The following is a 24030-nucleotide window of genomic DNA, read 5'->3' as shown; positions in this document are numbered from 1 at the left end:
ACTTACAGCACAGGAACAGGCCCTTAGGCCTTCCAAGCCTGCACCAACCATGCTGCCTGACTTAACTAAAACCCCCTACGCTTCCGGGGACCATATCCCTCTATTCCTATCTCATTCATGTACTTGTCAAGACGCCCCTTAAAAGTCACTACCGTATCCGCTTCCACTACCTCCCCTGGCAACAAGTTCCAGGCACCCACCACTCTGTGTAAAAAATCTGTCTTGTACATCTCTTTTAAAACTTGCCGCTCGCACGTTAAACCTATGCCCCCTAGTAATTGACTCTTCCAGCCTGGGAAAAAGCTTCTGACTATCCACTCTGTCCATGCCTCTCATAATCTTGTAGACTTCTATCAGGTGTCCCCTCAACCTCCGTCGCTCCAGTGAGAACAAACCAAGTTTCTCCAACCTCTCCTCACCAGGCAACATCCTGGTAAATCTTTTCTGTACCCTCTCCAAAGCCTCCACATCCTTCTGGTAGTGTGGCGACCAGAATTGAACACTATATTCCAAGTGCGGCCTCACTAAGGTTCTATAAAGCTTCAACATGACTTGCCAATTTTTAAACTCAATGCCCCGGCCGATGATGGCAAGCATGCCGTATGCCTTCTTGACTACCTTCTCCACCTGCATTGCCACTTTCAGTGACCTGTGTACCTGTACACCCAGATCCATTTGCCTATCAATACTCTTAAGGGTTCTGCCATTTACTGTATATTTCCTATCTGTATTAGACCTTCCAAAATGCATTACCTCATATTTGTCCAGATTAAATTCCACCTGCCATCTCTCGCCTAAGTCTCCAGCTGTTCTATATCCTGCTGTATCCTCTGATGGTCCTCATTGCTATCTGCAAATCCACTAACCTTTGTGTTGTCCGCAAACTTACTAATTGATCCAGTTACATTTTCCTCCAAATCATTTATATATAATATATATATATATATATATATATATATACATATATTACAAACAGCAAAGGTCCCAGCACTGATCCCTGAGGAATGTCCCTTGTCACAGCCCTCCATTCAGAAACGCACCCTTCCACTGCTACCTCTGTCTTCTTTGACTGACATTTCCACTCCATCTGATGAAGGAGCAGCGCTCCGAAAGCTTATGGTATTTGCTACCGAATAAACCTGTTGGACTTTAACCTGGTGTTGTGAGACTTCTTACTTCTTTGACTGAGCCAGTTTTGTATCCACCTTGTCAGCTCTCCTCTGATCCCATGCGACTTCACCTTCTGCACCAGTCTGCCATGAGGGACCTTGTCAAAGGCCTTACTGAAGTCCATGTAGACAACATCCACTGCCCTACTCTCATCAATCATCTTCGTCACTTCCTCGAAAAACCTCGATCAAGTTCGTGAGACACGACCTCCCCTTCACAAAACCATGTTGCCTCTCACTAATACGTCCACTTATTTCCAAGTGGGAATAAATCCTGTCTCGAAGAATCCTCTCCAATAATTTCCCTACCACTGATGTAAGGCTCACCGGCCTGTAATTACCTGGATTATTCTTGCTACCCTTCTTAAACAAAGGAACAACATTGGCTGTTCTCCAATCCTCTGGAACCTCCCCTGTAGCCAGTGAGGATACAAAGATTTCTCTCAAGGCCCCAGCAATTTCCTTTCTTGCCTCTCTCAGTATTCTGGGGTATATCCCATCAGGCCCTGGAGACTTGTCAACCTTGATGTTTCTCAAGAATCCCAATACCTCCTTTTTGATCTCAACATGACTCAAACTATCTACACATCCTTTCCCAGACACATCATCCACCAAGTCCTTCTCTTTGGTGAATACTAATGCAAAGTACTCATTTAATACCTCGCCCATTTCCTCTGGCTCCACACATAGATTCCCTTCCTTGTCCTTGAGTGGGCCAACCCTCTCCCTGGCTACCCTCTTGCTCTTTATATATGTGTAAAAAGCCTTGGGATTTTCCTTAATCCTGCTGGCCAATGCTTTTTCATGACCCCTTTTTAGCTCTTCTTACTCCTTGCTTAAGTTTCTTTCTACTTTCCTTGTATTCCACACTTGCTTCGTGTGTTCTCTTGATGTCAAGGACAGTCACTCTCACTTTACCTCTGCAGTTCAGCTTTTTAGACCAAGCCTATAATGAGGTCAGGAGCTGAGTGACCCTGGCAGCACCCAAACTGAGCTTCAGTGAGCAAATTATTGCTGCTTGATAACATTGTTGACAACACCTTCCATTGCTTTTCTGATGATCTAGAATAGACTGTGGTAATTGGCCAGATTGGGTTCGTCCTGCAACTTTCCACATTGCAGGTAAATGTGTCGTAGCTGTACTAGAACAGCTTGGATAAGGACATGGCTTGTTTTGGAGTACACATCGTTAGTACTATTGCTAGAATGTTGTCTGGGCTCATAGCCGTTTTAGTATCCAGAGCCTTCAGCTGTTTCTTGAAGTCATGTGGAGTGAATCAAATTGAGTGAAAGCTGGCATCTGTGCTGCTGGGTCCTCAGGAGAAGGGCAAGATGGATCATCCACTTGGGACTTTTGGCTGAAGACACTTAAAAATGCTTCAGACTTGTCTTTGGCATTGATGTGCTGGGGTTCCACATCATTGAGGAATGCCATAATGATCAGTGCTGGGACATCAAAAATTTACAATCTATATTAACAGCTTATATGAAGCCACTGGAAGTGATTTACTGAATTTGCTAAATAAACAGCTCCAGGTGGAAATATTAGCTGTGAGGAGGATACACATATAGATGGTTAAGTGAAAACAAGGGAGACGAGATGAAATTGCTGGGCCTCTAACAGAAATCTTTGTTTCTTCATTGGCCACAGGTGAGATCCCAGAGAATTGGAGGATAGGCAATGTTGTCCCATTATTTAAGAAGAATAGAAAGGATAATTATAGGCCAGTGAGCTTGACGTCAGTGATAGGGAAATTCTTGGAGAAGATTCTTAGAGATAGGATCCATACACATTTGCAACTGAATGGTCTTATCAGCGACAGACAGCATGGTTTAGTACGAGGGAGGTCATGTTTCACTAATTTGATTGATTGAGTTTTTGAGAAGGTGACAAAAATGGTTGAGAGGGACGGGCTGTGAATGTTGTCTACATGGACTTTAGTGAAGCATTTGACAAGGCCCCTCATGGTGGGCTGGTGCAAAAGATTAAATCACATGGGATCGGGGTGAACTAGGTAGATGGATTCGGAACTGGCTTAGCCATAGAAGACAGAGGGTAGCGGTGGAAGGGTGTTTTTCTGAATGGAGGTCTGTAACTAGTGGTGTTCCGCAGGGATCAGTGCTGGGACCTCTGCTGTTTGTAATATATATAAATGACTTGGAACAAAACATAGCTGGTCTGATTCGCAGGTTTGCGGATGATAGCTAATGCTACCCTCTGTCTTCTATGGCCAAGCCAGTTCTGAATCCATCTACCTAGTTCACCCCAAATCAAATTAGTGAGACATGACCTCCCTCGTACTAAACCATGCTGTCTGTCGCTAATAAGACCATTCAGTTCCAAATGTGTATGGATCCTATCACTAAGATTGGTGGAGTTGCGGAGAGTGATGAAGGATATCAGAGAATACAGAATATAGATAGACTGGAAAATTGGGCAGAGAAATGGCAGATGAAATTTAATCTGAATGGGCAGCAAGATGGCAGATCGAGTATTATAATGTGTGGAAATGTGAGGTCAGTTACTTTGGTGTTAAAAATAGGAAAATAAAATCTCAATTAAAAGCATAATATTTTTAAATGTTAATGCTCAAGAGAGTCTTGGTTGGATTCTTGCAAGGAACGCACAAGGGATACAAACACAAAATGCTAGAAATACTCAGCAGGGCTGGCAGCATCTGTGGAGAGAGAAACAAAGTTGGCGTTTCAGGTTGTAATGCAGTAGAAATGTCATAGCTTTTACGTGGGCGAAATGGGGGAGGGTGGGAAAAGAACAAAAGCAAAGTTCTCTGACCGGGCAAAAGAAATGAAAAAGTCAAAAGAGTTGACGGGGCAGAAGAAAAGGGGGTGGTCATGGAATAAGTAAAGAAACAAAGGATAGGTCCGGAGGAGGTGTGAAAGGCAGAATAATGAACTGCTGTAGTTCAAAAGCAACAACAAGAAAAGCAAGATTAAGGCCAACATATGCCATTTAATGTCTCCGATCTTCACTTCCACCCCACATCTTCACAAAAGCAATCAATGTGAATTCAGGAGATCGTGGTGATCAAGATGTACACAGCCAAGTATCTACATATGTTTTGTACACCGAAAAATTAGCAAGGAACTGTCACAGTGAATCCACAATCACTGGTTGATTTATTTCAAGTGCAAGATAACCTTCTGGGAAGAGAGAATCCCCTGGCATCAAACTTGATTCTACACTTAAATAATTATAGACATGATCTGGCCTTATTCCTGAACTATGCTGATGTGTGGTAGGCCATTGACCCAGCTTAGGTCACCGTTAGTCTTTTTTTCTCAAAGTGCTGCTGGCTTCTCTCATTCTTTCTCAACCCCATCTCAGCGCAGAAGCTGTTCTTGACATTTCCACTGTTTCCTCCTGTCCCCCTCTAAAAGAGCCTTGTCCTTTTCCCTCCAATTCTGTCTGCTTCCAACCTCCCACCTCAGCCCCTTTGAGCAGCATCTACTTAACATGCTACTGCTATTGACCCAATTGTTCCTGAGCAGAAATTTCCAGTCATGCATGAATGATATGAGTATTGCCATCAATCACAGCTGGAGCATGTTAGAACATGAGTGGCATTTGGATGCCGTTCTGCACTGATTTTGGGCTTGAAATTTGGGCATGTGGACAGCGTTCTTAGGATACTATCTGTTTATGTTAAACTCATGCTGCTGGCATGTATGTATGTATACTGTGATTGGCAGGTTAAAGATGGGGCACTGTGATGAATGATGTGTTAGTTGTGAGCTCCCCATCTCATGTGAAACCTGTAGGTTTCTGCTATGCATTTATCTCCATCTAGTGGCTTGCCTCAGAATAAACCAAACTTGCTTGAGAATTGCCAGAAAATTACAGAAATTTAATTTTTTATTAAGAGGTTACAGTTGGCATTTGTACTGTTTCCAACTGACCAGTTCTAGTTTGTGATTTTTCTATTGTGCAGGTTAGGTGGATTGGTCATGCTAAATTGCCTCTTAGTGCCCCAAGATTTGTAGGTTGAATGGATTAGCCATGGTAAATGTGTGGGGTTACAAGGATAAGGTGGGAGAGAGGACCTGGGTAAGATACTCTGACAGAGAGTCGGTGCAGACTTGATGGGCCAATTGGCCACTTCTGCACTGTAGGGATCCTATGATTTTGCAGACAGTGTGTATCCATCTGAGAACTTTGAAAGGTGATCATGGAAATAAAAAAGAAAATACTGTGGATCCTTGAAATCTGAAATAAATCATGAATATGTTTTCAAAATGCCATGGGTGGCCTCAATTTTAATACAGTGACTCCTGACTGGAGTTTACCTTAAACTCGAGTGACCAGGTCTACTTGGTCCACTTGTTAATTTACACTGTTTGATGACACAAGCTGTGTTGAATTCGGATAAAAGTGGCTCATCATGAAAGAAATAAATTACCATTTATTTTCCCTGAGTGCAGTACCTCGTTAAGTATGTTGATGTTGCCTTTGTTGATCTCTTCCTTTTTATTCAGTCTTGCATGTTCATATTGACCATATTGATTGAGGGTGGCATAATGGTTAGCACTGCTGCCTCACAGTGCCAGGGACCCGGATTCGATTCCTGGCTTGGGTCACTGTCTTTGTGAAGTTTGCACGTTCTCCCTGTGTCTGCCTGGATTTCCTCCGGGTACTCCGGTTTCTTCCCACATTTCAAGCAAGTGCAGTTTAGGTGGATTGAGCATGCTAAATTGCCTCTTAGTGTCCAAAGATGTGTTGGTTAGGTGGATTAGCCATGGGAAATGTGTGGGGTTATGGCAATAGGGTCGAGGGGGGGTGCGGTGTCTGGGTAGGATGCTCTTCCGGAGAGTCGGTGCAGACTCAATGGGCCAAATGTCATCCTCCTGCACTGTAGGGATTCTATAATTAAGAACCACATGCATGGATTTGGTGTCTTTAATGTAATTTAATACAAATCAAAGGCAGAAGTAAAAAAAAATTTCGTTACTTTTATGAAGTTTGAATCAGTGAACGGGTTGTGCTATGATGGTGTTTATTGTTTTATCAAACGAGTTCTGGAGGTTAAAACTAGTTCTTTTGTTGCAAGTACTGTTACAAGCATTGGTAAATTTTCAGACTGGGTCAATAAGAGTACTGAAATGCAAAACTGCTTTGTACATCACAATAATAGGACGTATGTGGGCGGAATTTATCTGAAGAGACTGTTATATGACTCTTTCACTGCTTTGGACTAAAGCACGGAAAAACATACATTTAACCTCTTCAGGACTGAGTTCATTTTATCCTGCCTTATTATTGTAAGGTAAAGTCATCATTGCCCCAGATGACTATAGACTGCTCACTCCTTTGAGGGGGAGAGCCGAAAGGTAGTGATTTAACATGAGGATCACCACACCTCAGGAAAGGGACAGGGTTGAGAAGGCTGGGCCATGAATAACCTCAGCCAGTACGGGAATTCAATTTGTTCTATTGATATCGCTCTGCATCACGAACCAGCTGTCCAGCTAACTGAGCTAAACCAACCCCCGACTTATTATTATACTGTTTTAATATTTGTCCAATTCTTTTAGTACTTCACACAAAACACAACCAGCTTTATCGTCAAATTGAGCCTCCTGACAAATCATGGTACAGGTTGGGGAATAATGTCCCATCCCAGGCAGCATCCTGGTGAATCTCCTCTGCACCCCCTCCAGTGTGTGTCCGAGCTGCAGGGAAAATCCTACTCGATGGTCTCCATGTCAGTAAGAAACCATAGAAACCCTACAGTGCAGAAGAAGGCCATTCGGCCCATCGAGTCTGCACCGACAACAACCCCAGGCCCGATCCCCACAATCCCACACAGAACTTCATGTTTTTGCTGAAACAAAAATTTGGTCCCAGAACAATTTTCCTCCCTTAAAACAGGGAGGAATTTGAACAGAAGTGTATAAAGTAGCTGCATTGTTCAGTGGACATCCTGACCGTTTCTTAACCCACTCACTGCACTGGAGTTGCACTTCAAAAGGTCTTGAGCCATGTGGAGTGAGATGGCAATTGCTAAACAGCTGTTAATGCTGCTCTGTTTAAGATTGTGACCTGATTCCAGAGATGCATCACCTATTTTGACTTTGTGCTGCCAAAATCTTAACATATAAATGTAAAGGTTATGGTGGAACTGTACCCTTAAATACACTAGCATTAGTTGTGCTATAAATGTGCAGAACAAATTATTAACCAGGAAACAGTTTTAAGTGCTACAGAATCTGCCTGTAATCCCATGATCATCTTCAGGTTAAAGTTCACAGTCCACATCATTACTCTTTCACTTGTGGTATTGTGACATTATGGGATTGGGGGAAGGATTGAGAAAAAATGGATATAATAATTGACCTCTGCAAACAAGAAGTAAAATATTGGGAACACCTGAAAAGTTTTACTTCAGTCAGCTCTGTTAACCAGTGGAATCAATATATTCATTGTTCCTTATGAAAGAAGTTTCATTAAATGGAATTAAAAACAGAAAATGCTGAAAATACTCAGCACATCACGCAGCACTGGTGGAGAGAGAAATGGATTTAATGGGGTAAATTTTCCGGTCCGGCCCGCCACAGGAATTGTTGCGGTGGGACAGACAATTTGATGGGCCGTTTAAAGATCCATTGACCTTGAGTGGGCATTTCCATTCTCAGGGTGGGTGGGAGGGACCGGATAATCCCACCTGATGTTTCAGATCAATAATCTTTCCACAAAATTGGGGAAAGTTAGATATGTAACCGATTTTAATTCAGCAAGTGGGAGTGGAAACAGAGCAAAAGGCAGGAAAAATTAAATGAATAAAGAGCTAGTGGTGGAGGGCCAAAAGGATGGAAATAGGACAAGTAAAGAAACAGAAGATGTATCTCGAGCAGCTATGAATGATTGAATGATGAAGGGTTGCCACCCATAAGCAAAAAGGGAAGACCAAAGCCTGCACAGAAAATAAAAACAAAAGTGGGGCAGAGATTACAGTCTGAAATTGGTGGACTCCAGGATTGAGTCCAGAAGGCCACAAAGTGCCTGATGGAAAGATGAAGTGCTGTTACTTGAGCCTACATTGAACTTCACTGGAACACTGCAATAGGCCCAGTTTAGAGTGTGAGAGCACGGTGGAGATTTAAAATGACCAGTGACTGGATGCTTGGGATCATGCTTGTTGACTGAACGGAAATGTTCTGCAAAATGGTCACACAATCTGGGTTTGGTCTCCCTCATAGTAAAAACAGAAAGTGCTGGAATTACTCAGCAGGTCTGGCAACATCTGTGGAGAGAGAAACGGAATTAATGTTTCAATTCAAATACGAATCCTCTTCAGAGTTCTTTTATTTTGGTCTTTCCTTTATTGTGAAGAGCAAAATAGATTCCCGTGAATCCACTTCACTTTATTCATCTAAATAGGAGAAATGTTTGAAGCTTTTTTAAATAATATCTCAGACCATGTGCGTGATTAAATATTCATTAGTATTTTAATTAAAACTGGTTGTCGTACATCCCATACTATCACAGGCTTTAAATAGTTGATTTTCAAAAGTTGTTTTGATGCTGCACACCTTTGCCTACAAATTTATTTGAGTGAAAAATATTGAAGAAAACAGAAGATTTAAGCAAGTGTGCAAAAATTATATCTTTTACATGCACATTCCATCAAAAATTATTTTTGAACATTTTGGACAGAATATCAATGATATTAACACAACTGTGGCAAGAATGGGCTGCTTGAATCTTGCATTTACTCCTCCCCTTAGTCTGTAGCTGTTAATAGGATCCAGCAGTCTCCTTTTTCCCAAAGTACGTTGTCTAAATAGCAGACTGGATTGGTTTGTTTAAAAGTCAACTTGCACACTGCCATTCAAGCGGCTGCTCCTTTCTAATTTTAGCGAGAGTTGTTGTGCTGTTGGTGAGTAGACTGGTAGATCCTCTGCATGAGTTGAGGGGATTAGTGAAATTGTTCTTGTTTATTTAATGTTAGTGCAACCATATTTTTGGATTAGCATGAATATGATTGTGATTAGTCTGGGAACCTCTTAAAATGAAAGTTGCACTTTTACAGACATGCAAACGTGGCTCTGATGGCTTGTTAAATATGCTGATTTTCAGCAAGGGTTGAACTAACTTGGTTCCGACTGCCCCTATTGCACAAAACACAGCTGCCAGTATTTCCCTGAGTGATGTCAGTCTTATGTTGGTGTTACTGGGGCAGCTTAGTTTCTCTAGCTGCAAAGGTATCAGATAATCCAGCAATGAAGAAGAGACGTGAAAGACCTGGGGCCCCACGCTTACGGATCCAGTAAGAACTCTGTAAATTTAACTTTCTTTTGTTTTTTACACAATGTTTGTCATATTTTGTGCTGCGTGAAGTGAGTTTTGCAAATGTGTTGCATACTGTCAACATGATTGACACAATGTTCAAATAATAACTTTATAAAACAGGTATAAATTAAATTATTTTATTACATTTACAATCTTGTGCAAGTTATTGTTGACCCGAATACTTGGTAAAATTGTGACCTCTTAGGATAATAAGTGGCACACATAATACTAAATATAAAACAATATAAAGTAATTTTTATCTGTTTAAGACTTTTTCTAAAACTGAAATTAGTACAGGATTTGGTCTTGAGGAAACTCCTCATTCAATTTCAAGTTGAGAACAAGTAGGATTTTGGCAAGAAATAGTTCTTCAGAAATTAAATTTGTACATTACAAAATTAATCCAAAACTTCAATTTAAATTACTCTCAAACAATTTACTTTTGAGAATTTACTATTCAGTAGAACACAATATGGTCTAAGAAAGTTATTTTGGTAAAACAGAAAGGGATATTAGCTGACCTTTAGGAGAGTGAGTGTTTAATCACTTTAGGCTTTGCCACATCTGCTATCACTGTAGAAGGCATTGAAATTCAGCTGACAAATTACTGCTGGCAGAAAAGGTAAATGGCTGCTACCAGCAGCAGTTGTAGGTCAACTTGCATGTACAATTTTTGACTTTGCTGTCCTTAAAACTTCCCTTGAACACAGACTGAATAATTACGTCAGGTGCATACTCTTACTAAGTTCATACTGCACTGTAAAACTCGATGAATTTGGCACAAATAATAACGTTGCTCACCGTGATTTGAGTGGAACAGGAATTTCATATAAATGTCAGGGACTAAATTTGCTATATATTGACCTTGATGCTGTGGGAATCTTGCTTCCATCAGGTTTTGACATAATATAGTTCATGGAAGAGGCATTATAGTACGAAAAGATCAACAAAGAACGTGTTCTTCACGTAATCCTCCCCTTTTTGTGCTCACTGAAGCAGAGTTGATTTCGCAAGACTATTAATGTGTTACAAGTTGACTAATTTAAGAAAAAGTGGTGATTTTTTTTCCCCAGCTGTCAGCATTTATTTACCAGTGGGGCATTTCCAGTAACACATACAAAAATGTGGTGGGATTATTTTGAACAGTAGGAAGAAGGTTATTGCACTAAATTATAAATATGTAGGCAAGAGGTTATGGTGCAAATTCTCATTTCAAAGTGACTGTATCAGAGATTATTTGAAAGCTTTCAGACTCTTAATCCTTGTGCGGCTCACACTTCAGACCCATCTCTTTGATCAAGCTTTTGACCTCCATTCGTTGCACCAAAATAATGCTTACCAAAGCTATAGTGACGATTTACTCCATGACTGTTAGTGGTGTTTCATCCCTTCGGCCTTCCTTCAGGATTGTTACAGTTGACTACGATATCCCTCCAGTTTTAAAAAGCTTCTCAAAAATCAGGTTTTTGAACAGGTTTCAGGTCATCTTCCTAACCATAACTGACCCATATTTTTGTGTCCTTTCATATTTTTATCTTATTTTTTCTGCTCTTGGAAATATATGTAAGTCATATCTTGGATGACCAGGTTTTTTGCAGTACGATGGGAACTAAAATATTGTTGACACTTAGCAATAGAGTTTTATTAGCATACAATTTGCTAATCTGGAATAATATATTATGTGTTTAGTTCTACTGAGTGGCATAGCCTTTTTATTGCTACACTAATAATAGGTCCCGAGTGCCTCAGAATTTCTGGATGGGGTTTTCTGTGGAGCCAGAGGTATTGGAGTCTCAGGGCAACTACTGTAATGCATTGTCTCATTCAGCTCATAACTCCTCTAACAAGGAAAGGACAGTTATGAATGACAGCAAAATACACAAAGGCTGCTTTTTGACAGGTCTTCAATTTTACACTGCTGTCTTGACCACTAGGTTTGATATTCACTGTTTCAAAAGTTGATTTAAGACCATTGGATGGAAACTGGAAATTAGCAACTGATTAATAAAGCTATGTGAATAAGTATTTTGATACAAATATTATCTGAACTTTCAGACGCCAAATGCATAAACGTTTCACTGTTATAATGAGTGCCTTTAAACTACCATCATGTTTAGTCCACCATGTTTAGTGCCAGTACATTAGTTTTCTCCTTTTGTCAGTTAACACTGGCTACTAGCCTTTTGTCTATTCGAACAAATTGATCTCCTTGCATACATTTCTGACATTCGAAGCATTCTCTGACTGGCCAACCACTTGTCGTGCCACCTGAAATGTTTTGCATTGGTAAATACTAAATCAACTTTTGGTTGATGGGCTCTGTAGTGATCTGCTTCTATAGGTTTGGCAAACAGTTCGCACTATTGCCGTGGTAAAATGTGGCAGAGCTTATTCCCTTATAGTATGGTTCAGAGCACTGGTGTCCATGAATACATCAAAAAAGACTTACAAAGTTTTGTTCATTTCAACAGTATACAGAAGCAGAGAGTGAAATTCAACTGCTGATGCTGATTGTCAAGTAACTTAAATGGGGAAGCAAATCGGGTGTGGTGATAAGATAATGTGTGTTTTGTGGTACTGACAGTCGGGGACCAGATTAATTGAGCAATAACATAGGATTTTTAAAAAAACATCCTTTGAGAATCCAGTTTTAACAATTGCTGTCATCTTTCAAAAATAGACACTTGATAAATTCTGAGGCATTATTATGTGAGTCAGAGTGTGGCATTGCAATGAGTAATGGTGAACAGCAGAGAAGATGATTGTTTCCTTTCATACCACAGCTAGGACTAAACATACTTGTGAGGAAAGTATTTTGCATTCAACAGGAATTCGATGACATAGATTTGAAGAAGGAAATGGGAAACTATCCATGGAATAACATAGTTAAATATAATTAGCTACTGTGTAACTTGGTGCTGAACTATGTTGTCTGTCTCCACGCATGCAGTTTAATCAGCTGTGAATTTAACACTCATCTTCATAAATGGGAAGATAGTCAAACCTAGATGCCCTATTTGTAATTGTGACGTAAGAAAATTTCTAACAGTGCCCTTCCCTGATGCCAAGTCCTAGTTTTGATCATTAAAGTCAGTCATGATCTCTTTTGGCCCTATTAAATGCACGTCTGGTATTTGCAAATGCTGTGCAGGATTTTACGGCATCCCTCGTCCCCTAAAACCATAAAATCCAGCCCAAAGTCAACGGACCTTTCCGCGGACCAGTCCGCTCCGATTCCCATGGCAGGTGGGACAGTAAGATTCCAGCCTTTATGTCCATCTTAACCTGTTGTATATATGTGAAAACATTTTGTGTTGCAAGTATATTGCATTCTGACCCTTTTAACTTGAGCTTGAAATATCTGTATTTTATGGAACTTCTCCTTACTTCATAATTTTGGCTATTTATTTATATAGATTTTCTGGTTTTCAGCAGACTAATACTTGTGCAATTGTAAATGCCAGGCCTTTATGCAATAATGCAGCAAAATGTCTCATTACAGGCGACTTTTTTTAATGCTAAATGTCAAATTTCGCACTATTCTAAATTCAGGAACACATGTTGTGCCTTGTCAACCCAACATCACTGAACACACCAGCATTCTTTTTGTCTGTTCCAGTATGTGCATGTAACTGCTGATGGTATGCAGCTTTTGCATAGTTGGCAACAGAACTTGTGATCCTCCTTCCTCAACGCTGCTTTTCTCTCGATATGCATATTGAATTCATCCTTTTTTTTGTTTTCATCGGCATATGTTTAACAAAATGGCTTGATCAGATGAGCATAAAAGCTCTTTCCTGTCAGTGGCGGCTTGTATACTTGTGATGGAGCAGTGCAATAAATTGGTTATTATTCTGATGGAGGTGAGGCAAACGCCTTTTTAAAATCTTTTAGTAATTAATGAGTTTCATTCACCAGCTACATGCGCAAAAGCTGTAAACTCAGAATATCCGCTGTCCATAGCTAATGTGGGAATCCTTTTTTTGCAATTTGTTTTTTTTTGGGTACTTAATAGAATGCAATTTTCTGACACATTCTGCACTGGAAGTTGAGGTAAAAGGTGATATCAACATGTTGTTTATCAGGTATGGTTTCTTGATCAGAAAGGATTGGATTGTTCTATGTTTTCCCACTTTGCCTGCTTTCCCTGTTTAGTGCAATCATCACTGAACGAGAATCCTATCCCAAATATTCCAGTAACACTTTGAAACTATCCTATAAGTTAGTACGAACATTGCAAATTGACACGCAGAGCTCAACAGGTGGACAACCTCAAGTTTCATTGAGTGCATAGATCTGTAATGCAGTTGATTGACACTGTTTATCCTAAATTGGTTATGATAGGACATAGATAAACTTGAATACAGTACTCAGCTGATATTAAGGTTTCCTGGTCAGGTATTCACTGCTCCCAATGTGCATCTCGCTGATGTGGAGATGCCGGCGTTGGACTGGGGTAAACACAGTAAGAAGTTTAACAACACCAGGTTAAAGTCCAACTCGCTGAAGCCAGTTTTGGAATACTTTGTCTGGAAAATATTACTTTTTCTAGACATGCGGATTGCACAGCATACACAAAAACACTGAGACTTATGTAATAACTTGCAGTTACAATTTCTGAGGCAGCATTGATTCTACTGACATTTGCCCTTCTGGATGAGGCCATTTGGCCCATCATGTTTGCTAACTTGCTGTCTCTGCATTTCTCTGTGTCTAATTTTTGCTGAGATGATGTAATGGTTTCTGCCTCAATCTCCATGACTGTAAAAGCTCTGTGTATCAAGAAATTTCTCCGAACCCGTCTTCTTACTTGCTTAGTTATGATTTTAAATTGACCCCTCATTGTTGACTCTCATTTGAGGTTCCGATTCAATCTGATCAAAGCATTTCACAGTTTACAAAAAACTGTACTAAATCTTTTCTTGTCCTTCTCTGAACCAGCGGACCTTCTCATCCTTCTCTGAAACAGCATCGCAGCTCACTGCTGTTACTCATTCATAATCCGGATATGCTGCATAACCAGCTGTTGATGATTATCATGAATCACCAAAGCACTTGGCAATGTCACTTTATCTGATTATGAATTTTATATTATTATTATGAGCATTATTTCACCAAATTTGGACAGCCAGTGTGGACACTGTATGCTGTCTGTATTTTGAATAAAAGGTGGACTATATTAGTGAATGTAGTTTTATCTTTAGACCAAAACAGGATCTTGCAATTTTTTCCCACTTGTCTTGCTTCCTTCTTCTTTGACACTGCCAATAACCCTTTGATTGCTGCCCGAACTCAGTGTTTTCCAACACATTAATTACAAAACACATTTGGCTAATTGCATTTTTGATTAACAAATAAGGAACGGATAATAAACACTATCTGATTATGTGATCCCAATATGTATATTTACATTGTGTCTCCATTATACTTTAATGTTTTTGTATGTTTGTTAGCAAGATGAAAAGGAGAGTATGCAAATGTTTTTGATCATTGTTAGTGTGTTACTGATTATTGAATGGTCATATAAGTTTAAGTAAGTGCATGCGGGTGAGGAGTTTTCTACTGAGAGTGCATTAATGCAGTTTCTATTGTACAACACTGCCTTGGATGAACTTACCTGCAGAGCCTTGCCCTCCTAATGTGTTAATTTTCCCAGCAGTTCTACTGTGGGATAGAAGATTTTTAAGGTCTATGGAAGACCAAAAACAAAAACAATAAAAAACATATACCTAGAACTTTAAAACCTGAACATCCATCATAGAAAATCTTCTTTCCTCCATTTCTAAATTTTCTCACTTATTGGAACCCAAGGTGGCACTTGTCTTGAATTTGGAGTGCGATTTTTAAAAAATTGGATTTTCACTTCTCTTTTGATAATGCCTGCTTAAATGATAGAATTGGGCTAAATATAATGGGAGGATTTCTTTTAAGAGCAGATTTCTTTTTAATGTTGCTGAATTATTGATTCCTCTTTGTACTACTGTACTTTGTTAGAATCTGGCCTTCTGAAAACCATCTTTCGGAAGAAATCTCGTCACCTTCAGCCAGCAACCCAAACTACCTCACTGTTCCCTGCAATACAGATGCCACACTTTCCAAACACTGTGCGGCTTTGGGTGTCTTTTCACATGTGTATAGGGCCTGCAGTCCTTGTTGTCAAGCATATTACAATCATTTCCAGTGGAGGTAAGGAAATAGCATGAAGGCATTAAAGGCTTGTGTCTGCTGCAGTGAGGAAAGTTGTTCACAGCCTGTAATTGATTTCCCTTTAATACCACTTGGCTTTTTCTACTTGAATTAATAGCATGAAAGGGCAATAATTTATTAGTTATGTTTGCTACTTTTGTAGTGGTTGCAGAACAAGTGATTTGGCTCAAGAATTCTGATGCTTGTATCCTGTTATACGCTCACAATGTTTTGAATTTTGCACCAGTGCAGAGGAAACTTGGACAGTAAGTGTCAATTAAACTTGGGCCTGGATGTTGAGATCAGTGGTGAAATGATGGTGCTTGTTGCTAATCTTATAGAAAGCTTCCCCACAAAGATCTAGTGAACACTCTGGTTTGGATTTCACCTGTCTGACATGATTTTGATTCTGGTGCCAACTGTAGGAAATCTCTGGTGCCCAGTGGCACTGATGTCATCCAGAAGGCTAAGCCGCCAGTCGCATTGAAAAGTTCTCACAGACACCAAATCAAGAAGTAAAATGCAATGATTATCCCTCAGTTTTTTACCATTTTACAGAGACAGACATAAAAACGCTTTTAAAAAAAGTATAATCCCTATTACACTTAAAAACTTACAGAATTCTTCTCATAATGGAGAGGTTAGGCACATTTTTCAGGACTGGAGAGGTAGCTCATGAGTAGTTGTGAATTGCTATGTCATTACATGAATTAAGTACGTTTTATTGAGGCATGCTTTCTCAAAGATTTTAAACAGTGAGCCAAATAGGATAAAATTAGCAGTTCATGGAAAATTAAATGATTTCTAAAGATTTTCATTGAGGAAACTTCAAATGTGGAAGAGCAGAGATTAACTGACAGCAAGTTCTGGATTTTTGCTTTTAACTACGCAGAAAGCTACGATGAGCTTCACAGTTGCATTGACACCATCACTGACAGTTTTTCTGTAATTACAATCATAAAAATCTGGGTGACGGTCTACTATTTGGCTTTGTGTTTATATTGTATCAGTTGTTCAATGTTGTCACATTTTGTTTGCCTTAAAAGTACTTTAAATCTTCAACTTAAATGTAATACACAGACTTGAAACAGATGATACAGTCAGGAGGGGGATTAATTTCAACAGCTCTGATTTTTTCACTTACCACCCGTACATAAACAGAGATTTTGATTTTCCCTTTACACGTGGTGACCTATTTTCCCAAACCCTTTAGTTTTAGAGTGATTCAATCTTCTATTAATAACCCCACAACAAACGCGAGATAAGAAGAATAAAAGGGTTGGTTTATTGCACACGTACACACAAAACGGGGGGAGGGGTTTTGCAATGTCAACACCATTTGCATTTATATAATAGAAGAGGGATAAGCGAAAGTTTCAGTTTATTTAGTATTGTCACAAGTTATAGAGTCATAGAGGCTTACAGCATGGAAACAGGCCCTTTGGCCCAACTTGTCTATGCCGCTCCTTTTTTTTAACCACTAAGCTAGTGCCCTCTATAGCCATCTTACCTATGTAACTGTCTAAACGCTTTTTAAAAGACAAAATTGTACCTGCCTCTACTGCTACCTCTGGCAGCTCGTTCCAGACATTTACAACCCTCTGTGTGAAAACATTGCCCCTCTAGACCCTTTTTTATCTCTCCCATCTCACCGTAAACCTACGCCGTCTACTTTTAGACTTCCCTACCTTTGGGAAAATATATTGACCAGCTGATCTATGCCCCTCATTATTTTATGGATCTCTGTAAGATCACCCCTAAGCCTCCTACGCTCCAGAGAAAAAAGTCCCAGTTTATCCAGCCTCTCCTTATAACTCAAACCATCAAGTCCTGGTAGCATCCTAGTAAATCTTTTCTGTACGCTTTCTAATTTAATAATATCCTTTCTATAATAGGGTGACCAGAACTGTACACAGTATTCCAAGTGTGGCCTTACCAATGTCTTGTACAACTTCAACAAGACGTCCCAACTCCTGTATTCAATGTTCTGACCAATGAAACGAAGCATGCTGAATGCTTTCTTCTTCACTCTGTCCACCTGTGACTCCACTTTCAAGGAGCTATGAACCTGTACCCCCAGATCTCTTTGTTCTATAACTGCCCCCAACGCCCTATCATTAACTGAGTAAGTCCTGCCCTGGTTCCATCTACCAAAATGCATCACTTCGCATTTATCTAAATTAAACTCCATCTGCCATTTGTCAGCCCACTGGCCCAATTGATCAAGATCCCACTGCAATCCTCGATAATCTTCTTCACTGTCCATTATACCACCAATCTTGGGGTCATCTGCAAACTTACTAACCATGCCTCCTAAGTTCTCATCCAAATCATTAATATAAATGACAAATAACAGTGGACCCAGCGCCGATCACTGAGGCACACCGCTGGTCACAGGCCTCCAGTTTGAAAGACAACCCTCTGCAACCAACCTATGTCTTCTGTCACCAAGCCAATTTTGTATCCATTTGGCTTACCTCACTCTGGATCCTGTGAGATTTAACCTTATGCAACAGCCTACCATACGGTACCTTGTCAAAGGCCTTGCTAAAGTCCATGTAGACAACATAAGCTGCACTGCCCTCATCTTCCTTCTTGGTTACCCCTTCAAAAAAGTCAATCAAATTTGTGAGACATGATTTTCCACTCACAAAGCCATGCTGACTGTCCCGAATCAGTCCTTGCGTCTCTCAATGCCTGTAGATCCTGTCTCTCAGAATACCTTCAAACAACTTAACCACTACAAATGTGAGGCTCACTGGCCTGTAGTTCCCAGGCTTTTCCCTGCAGCCCTTAATGTAAGTGGGTTTACATTAACACTGCAATGAAGTTACTGTGAAAATCCCCTGGTCGTCACATTCCAGCGCCTGTTCGGGTACACTGAGGGAGAATTTAGCATGGCCAATGCATCTAATCAGCACGTCTTTTGGACTGTGGGAGGAAACCGGAGCACCCGGAGGAAACCCATGCAGTCACAGGGAGAACGTGCAGACTCCGCAGAGACAATGACCCAAGCCAGGAATCAAACCCGGGTCCCTGGCACTGTGAGGCATCAGTGCTAATGACTATGCCACCCATTGTGCCACTGTGCCGGCCAAAAGGAATAGGTTCAGGACAAAGACCACGAGAAAATAAAAATGATGGTGTCACCGGAGTCCAGTGAGTCAATGTCCAATGATGATCTTTTAGGGGGCTTTTTCTGACAAAATTCCTGATTCTGGTCTGAGGAACTTGGTTGCAGGTTGAAGATGCAATAAAGTGTTCTTGTATTCTGGGAATTAGTTCACTCGAAAGGCAAAATGAAATGTTCTTTCTGTCTTGGAGGGAAGTGGAGGTCAATGGCAGGCTGGCAGCCTGGAGTTTGGTTTCTCTTCAGAGGTTAAACCACAACTGAAGATAAAATTCAAAGCTGTGTAATTAAAGGAATTCAAACCACTCAAGTCTCGGTCATGTGACAGGGTGAGTTTATTCATGCTATTCAGCTCCCAAAGCCCCTGGTTAAAACCTATTGTGTTTTGAGCAGGTAACTGTCATCGGAACCACATCGCAACGTTGGAGATGAGGAGCCACAATTTGCTCTGCCTTTGTCCACAGCTGGCTGGTGCAGACGTCTCATCTGCTAATCCATTGCGTTCGCTTGGCTGCAAGGTTTATACAATGTAATACATGTTATATCCCAGGGGTTTGATATGTTATCCTTGGTGCATGTTTAAACTGCTCAGGAACTTCCAGAACTACCACCATGTGGTCAGTGATGGCTTTTTTCAGTCCAGCCATTTCATAGAATCATACAGTGTGGAAGAGGCCTTTCGGTCTATCGAGTCTGCATCGACAAATTAGAAACACCTGAACTCCCACCTAATCCCATCTGCCAGCACTTGGCCCATAGCCCTGAATGTTATGATGTCCCAAGTGCTCATCCAGATACCTTTTAAGGGATGTGAGGCAACCTGCTTCTACCACCCTCCCAGACAGTGCATTCCAGACTGTCACCACCCTCTAGGTTAAAAAAAAGTTTTCCTCACATTCCCCCCCCAAGCCTCCTGCCCCTCACCTTGAACTTGCATCCCCTTGTAACTGACCCTTCAACTAAGGGGAACAGCTGATCCTTATTCACTCTGTCCACATCTCTCAAAGTCTGTATACCTCGATCAGGTCACCCCTCAGTCTTCTCTGCTTCAACAAAAACAAGGTAAGAAGTCTCACAACACCAGGTTAAAGTCCAACAGGTTTATTTGGTAGCAAAAGCCACGAGCTTTCAGAGCGCTCACTGCTCCTTCGTCAACAAAAACAACCCAAGCCTACGCAACCTCTCTTCATAACTTAAATGTTCGATTGCAGGCAGCATCCTGGTAAATCTCCTCTGCACCCACTCCAGCGCAATCACATCCTTCCGGCAATGTGGCGACCAGAACTGCACACAATACTCTAGCTGTGGCCTCACCAAGTTCTATACAATTCCAACACGACTTCCCCACTTTTGTAATCAACGCCTTGACAGATAAAGGCAAGTGTCCCATGTGTCTTTTTCACCACCCTACTAACATGCCCTTCCACTTTCAGAGATGTGGAGATAAACATGCCAAGGTCCCATTGTTCCAGAGAACTTCCTAGTGTCCTACCATTAGTTTAGTTTCTTGTCAAATTACTCCTGCCAAAGTGTATCACCTCACACTTTTCAGGGTTAAATTCTATTTGCCACTTATCTGCCCATTTGACCATTTTGTCTATATCTTATTGTAACCCAATACACTCTGCCTCACTGGTAACCACCCAGCCAATCTTTGTGTCATCCACAAACTTACTAATCCTACTCTCCACATAGCCATGAATGTCATTTACAAAAATGACGAACAATAGGGGGCCCAACACAGATCCCTGTGCTACGCCACTGTACACTGGCTTCCAGTCACGAAAACAGCCTTTTGTCATCACTGTCTCTCTCCTATAACTGAGCCAATTTTGAATCCACTTCATCAAATTACCCTATATCCTATGTGAATTTACCTTCTTTATAAGTCTCCCATGTGGGACCTTGTCAAAGACTTTGCTGAAATCCATATAAACTACATCGACTGCACGCACCTGGTTGTCACCTCAAAAAATTCAATCAAATTTGTTAGGCATGACCTCCTTCTGACGAAGCCATGCTGACTATTCCTGATCAAGCTTTACTTCTCCAAATGGAGATAGATGCTCTCCTCCAGAAGTTTCTCTAATAGTTTTCCTACCACTGACGTGAGACTCACTGGCCTGTGGTTTCCTGGTTTATCTCTACAACCTTTCTTAGCTGTTCTCCAGTCGTCTGTCATCTCCCCCGTGGCCAGAGAGGAGTTAAAAATGTGGGTCAGAGCCCCTGCAATCTCCTCCCTTGCCTGCCTCAGCAGCCAAAGGCGCAATTCATCTGGACCTGGGTATTTATCCACTTTTAAGGCTGCCAGCATCTCCAATACCTTATCCGTTCCTATGTCAATTTGCTCAAGAACCTCCCAGTCTCTCTCTTGGATGCTTACCATCCAAGGTCCAAAAAACACTTTCCAGGTTAAGCGGCGATTCACTTGCACCCCTTTCAATTTGGTGTATTGCATTTGCTGCTCCCAATGTGGCCTCCTCTATATCGGAGAGACCAAGTGTAGACTGGGTGATCGTTTTGCTGAGCACCTTCAGTCTGTGCGCAATCAGGACCCTGATTTTTAACTGGTCGGTGCAACATCGTGGGCCGAAGGGCCTGTTCTGCGCTGTAATGTTCTATGTTCTATGACCTTCCTGTTGCTTGCCATTTTAACACACGATCCTGCTCCCATGCCCACATGATTGTCTTTGGCCTGCTGCAATGTTCCAGTGAAGCTCAACGCAAACTGGAGGAACAACATCTCATCTTCCGGCTCGGCACTTTACAGCCTTCCAGTCTCAACATCAAATTCAACAACTTCAGATGATTTGCTCTACCCCACCTCAACCCCTTTGTTTTCATTTTATTTAATTTTTTACTTTTCTCTACGTTTTATTTCTTTATTGTTTTTCTTCATTTTTCTTCCCCCCCCCACTCTTCTCCCCCAATTTATCCCCCTTTTCTTACAATTTCTCCTCCTCTGCTTCCCCTTCCCCCCTTTTTCAAAATTTTACCTCTCTCCTACCCATCCCCCCCCCTCCCCACTGCTCTGTGGCTATGACCCATCTTTCATTCCCTCACCCTGCAGTTTAAGTGTCTCCCACTTTCTGAGCCTTTTAGCTTTGACAAAGGGTCACCTGGACTCGAAACATCAGCTCTTTTCTCTCCTTACAGATGCTGCCAGACCTGCTGAGATTTTTCCAGCGTTTTCTCTTTTGGTTTCAGATTCCAGCAGCCGCAATAATTTGCTTTCCTCTCAGTCTGTCTGCCTGAATTCCATACCGTCGTCCTCGTTCTCTTGGGGGAAGGCAGGTGCAAAGTATTCATTCAACACTACCAATGTCCTCTGGCTCCACCCACAGATTGCCCCCTTCGTCCTAATGGGCCCTCCCTCTTCCACTCAAACCCTTGACATACTATTTTCCATAGTTACCAACTTGCCATAGGTAAACATTTGTTTACGGGGTTACTTGGCTCGTTAACATATCAAAAGCACTCGTTCCATCAACCTCGCCAAACTCTGTCTACCATTACCCAGTTTCCATTTTTAAATAGTTTAAAAAATGTATAACCAGCAGAAAACATTCCAAATTACTGGATTTCATTGATTTTTCATGTTATCATGATTTCCTGACACTGTTCTCCCTGTGCATGTTAATGACCTCAACCTTGGTGTGCAGGAGACAGTTATAAAACTTGGGAATGATACAAAGCTTGGAAATATTATGAACCGTGAGGAGGAGAGTATAGAGCTCTAAAAGGACAGGGTGTTGGGTGGAATGGATGGGTAAATGGCAGCTGAAATTTAATTCAGAGAAGTATGAAGTGATACATTTTGATAGAATGCAGAGAGACAATATAAAATACGAGGTTCAGTTCTAATGGGGATGCAGGAGCAGAGGGACCTGTGTGTATGGGTGCGTAAATCATTGAAGGTGGCAGGACAAGTTGAGAGAGTGGTTAATAATGCATACAGCACCCTAACACCTACCTGTCAATGTGGAAAATTGCTCAATTATGTCCTGTCCATAAAAAGCAGGACAAATTCGACCTAGGCAATTGCTGCCCCATCAGTCTCCTCTATCTACAGCGAAGTGATGAAAGTTGACATTGACAGTGCTATCAAGCGGCACATACACAGCAATAACTTCTGCACTGATGCTCAGTTTGCACTCTGCTCAGGTCACTCAGCTTCTGACCTTCTTAAAAGCTTGGTCCAAACATGAGGGAAAGAGCTAAATTCGAAAGATGAGATGAGAGACCATGTCCTTGTCAGCAAGGCAGCATTTAACTGCGCATGGCTTCAATGAATCCAACAAAGTGGATATCATTGGGAATTAGGGGAAAACAATCGACTGGTTCGAGTCATACCTGGCACAAAGGAAGATGGTTGTGTTTGTTGGAGGTCAATCTTCTCAGTTCAAGGACATTACTGTCGGAGTTTCTCGGGGTAGTGTCCTCAGCCCAACCATTTTCAGCTGCTTCATCAATGACCGTCCCTCCATCATAAGGTCAGAAGTGGGATGTTCACTGATGATTACACAATGTTCAGCACCATTTGTGACTCCTGAGATACTGAAGCAGTCCATGTCCAAATGCAACAAGACTTGGACAGCATTGAGGCTTGAGTTGATATGTGACAAGGAACATTCACGCTGCATAAGTGCCAGGCAATGACTGCCCAACAAGAGAGATTCTAACATCTTCCATTGTCATTCAATGGCATTACCATTGTTGAGTCGCCACCATCAACATTCTGGAGGTTACTGTTGACTAGAAGCTGAACGGGAACAGCCATATACATACTGTGGTTGCAAGAACAGGTCAAACGCTGGGCATTCTGCAGGGAGCAATTTGCTCCTGACTACCCCAAGTTTGATCACCGTCTACAAGACACAAGTCATGACTGTGACGGAATGCACTCCACTTGCCCAGATGAGTGCAGCTCCAGCAACATGAGCTCAACACCATCCAGGACAAAGTCCTAATTGCTTGATTGGCACCCCATAAATCATCTTAAACATTCATTCCCTCCACCACTGATGCACAGTGGCAGCAGTGTGTACCAACTACAAGATGCGCTGCAGAAACTTACCAAGGCTCTTTCCTTAGCACTTACCAAACCAGAGGTCCTGCCACCTATAAGAAGAGGGCAGAAAATGCATGGAAGCACCATCACCTGCAAATTCCCCTCCAAGTCACATACTGGCCGTGATTCTCCCATCCTGCTGCACTACCTTTTTAGCACAGCAGGC

General features: G+C 41.3%; 1 protein-coding gene across 1 annotated transcript in view; it reads left to right on the top strand.

Annotated features, from left to right (window-relative positions):
- The window catches only part of mast2 (microtubule associated serine/threonine kinase 2), a 409139-nt gene that overhangs the window by 213356 nt on the left and 171753 nt on the right, over nucleotides 1–24030 (top strand). The window contains 1 exon segment of the mRNA XM_078218609.1: nucleotides 15472–15663. Within this exon segment, the coding sequence (XP_078074735.1) occupies nucleotides 15472–15663 (192 nt within the window).

Source organism: Mustelus asterias, chromosome 8, assembly GCF_964213995.1.
Source record: "Mustelus asterias chromosome 8, sMusAst1.hap1.1, whole genome shotgun sequence".
Lineage (NCBI taxonomy): Eukaryota > Metazoa > Chordata > Chondrichthyes > Carcharhiniformes > Triakidae > Mustelus > Mustelus asterias.
This window is presented reverse-complemented; position numbering and strand designations above follow the sequence as displayed.